The 2444-nt window shown below is 43.7% G+C and overlaps 1 protein-coding gene across 1 annotated transcript; it reads left to right on the top strand.

Annotated features, from left to right (window-relative positions):
- Window positions 1-689: 689 nt before the first annotated feature.
- On the top strand, window positions 690-1876 carry LOC147417474 (uncharacterized). The gene is made up of 2 exons (XM_086506859.1): window positions 690-1158; window positions 1249-1876. Exons 1-2 carry the CDS (start codon window positions 988-990, stop codon window positions 1771-1773), a joined length of 696 nt encoding a protein of 231 aa, XP_086362985.1. The 5' UTR covers window positions 690-987; the 3' UTR covers window positions 1774-1876.
- Window positions 1877-2444: the final 568 nt, after the last annotated feature.

The raw sequence follows: 2444 nt of genomic DNA, 5'->3' as shown, positions 1-2444 counted from the left end.
TCTTGCTAGACCTTGGAGTGCTCTTAAGGTAGGATAAGAATTTGTTGTTAGTGAGCGTTCATTAGACATTTTGCAACAAGGTAATCATGACACAACTATTTCTCAAACCTTGAAGGTACTGAATCCTTCTAGATGCATTGCAAATTCAATAAAAGGTGACCGTCCTATAAATAGGAGAAGCAAACATGAGCCTTTAGCCTTGGAGGAGAAAACAATTGTACAAAGGAAGGGAACGTTCCCTATGGTTTATAAAAAGCGGGTAAGGATGGTGCCACCTCTGTGGCATACTTACATACGATTCTTTTTTGGGGCGGCACAGGCATGTGAGCACATAATGCATTGATCATGTTCTTCTTAGCCCCTGTCTGTAGATTTTTTATTGCTACGAACATCTGTTAACTTTTAATTTTCCATTCTTGCGAGATTTGGACGATGACTTGTGTGCGTGCCTTGGGTCGATTTTCAACACAAAATTTTTATTGGATTATTTTCAATGGTGAATTGAAAATGTGACTCAAATTCGACCGTTCAATATGACGTAATCACAACACACAAGTTGAAATTGGAAGTGTATTTGGTGAATTTCCACAAAATTCAGGGGTATTTGGGTAATTTTCCCTTTATAGTTTCTCTATTGTATGGGGGCAAAATTTTGAAAGAGCGAGGGCGGGCAACGTCACAAGTTCAACTTTGAAGGGGAGCAAAAACACAAGCTACAACGTTTTGAAATTCAAAATGGACTCTTTGGCGGTTCCAAACGAGTTTAATAAAGCTCATGCGCAGACACAGACACAGAGAGAGAGATAGAGAGAGAGAGAGAAGAGAGAGAGAGAGAGAGAGAGAGAGCGCTCAATCAGCTCGACACCGAAGAGAAGAGCGGCAGTGCATGTACACGCGCACATTCATTCATTTGCCCACTCACATGCTAGCAACTGTCTCTACTTGTATACGCACAGAGAGCATCTGGAGGCGAGTAGCGGGAAGAAGATGGCTACCAGAGGCTCGTCTGCGTCGGCAAGGAGCGCAGTTATTGTAGGTAAGGAGAACATTTGCCCTGACATTCGCAGGGAGCTCGCAAATACCAGTCGCAGCCCCTTGCCTGAAGGCTTTCGGCGAGCGCCTCTTCAAGATATTACGCATGTTTTGAGCCCTGTTAATGTAAGCGGACCGGCCTCTTCTTCTTTCATGTTATATTAGCTGGCCAAGCTGTGAGCTTTATTGGGTATGCTTTTTTTCCCCTCCCTGCAGATTCCTCTCAATGATGGAGATTCCTCAGATCTCGGCCTCTGCAGACCTCTTCGAAAGCGCTCCAAGTGTTTGGACGCGCCAAGCTCTACTACATCATGCGAATCTGAACCTCACTCGTCTGCTCAAGCGTGGAGAGGTTTGAGAAAGTGTGAAGCCCTTGAAGTTTCCGTGAGAATTGCGCAGGCAGAAGCTGCAGTAAAGCACACGAAGGACAATGGCGTTCTACAAGTCGAAGAGAGATCTGCTAAAGTAGCGCATGTTGTAGAAGTTGCAAAGGCAGAACCTGCCGGGGATTTACGAGACCCAGCAGAAATTAAAAGTGAAGAACGACTTCAGGAGAGAGCAGCTATATTAGGGGAGAGCGAGCCCGGCACAAAGCTTGGAGAGCTGCAATTTGTTGGTGGGCTTTCAAAGCTGAAGTCATCTAAGAGATCGCCCAACAGTGGCTCGTCCTCTTCCACACGGTCAAGCTTAAGATCTGCTCAGCAGAAGCCCAAAATGAGCAGCTTGATGAAGCTTCGTTAACTCTCTCTCTCTCTCTCTCTCTCTCTCTCTCTCTCTCTCTCTCTCTCTCTGTGTGTGTGTGTGTGTGTGTGTGTGTGTGTGTGTGGGGCGCTAGTTGGCTCCACCTATACGCAGAAATCTAAATTGCTCAGCTTCTAGGAGTCTGCTTACAGACCCTCAAACCGAGCATTTTTTGCTAATCTTATCGGTTGAAGAATTAGTTTGGAGTTGGGTCATTTGATGTTTCTCATAACAACATTATTATCAACGCATTTCTTAAAGAGAAGTTTGAAATGGTGTTGTCTGATGCTCCCTATCGCAACAATATCAGAACTTGTTTTCCATGCATGATGGGCTCTAGCTATGGTCTTGGCCAAGTTACAATTTCTTGCAGAGGTTAAAACAGTTAATGCAAATTTTTTGGAAAGCCATCAATTGAGAGAGAGAGAGAGAGAGAGAGAGAGAGAGAGAGAGAGAGGTCTTGTTACTCTTCTTAGAAATTATTGAAACTTTGTACACAGATTCCCCTTGGTCTACTAAAGTTATGTGTTTATGTTGGTTTAGGATCTGTCTAGGTCACCCAAATATCAAACCCTAGGTTTGCTTAGCTGTTTTGGGTTTTGATATACTCTTGCCTATGTTTGATTTAATTTTTTACCTCTTTGGCTACCTTGTTTTTAAAAGTTTTGTTT

The sequence above is a fragment of the Adiantum capillus-veneris genome, chromosome 30 (genome assembly GCF_014529385.1).
Source record: "Adiantum capillus-veneris isolate H3 chromosome 30, ASM1452938v2, whole genome shotgun sequence".
NCBI lineage: Eukaryota > Viridiplantae > Streptophyta > Polypodiopsida > Polypodiales > Pteridaceae > Adiantum > Adiantum capillus-veneris.
This window is presented reverse-complemented; position numbering and strand designations above follow the sequence as displayed.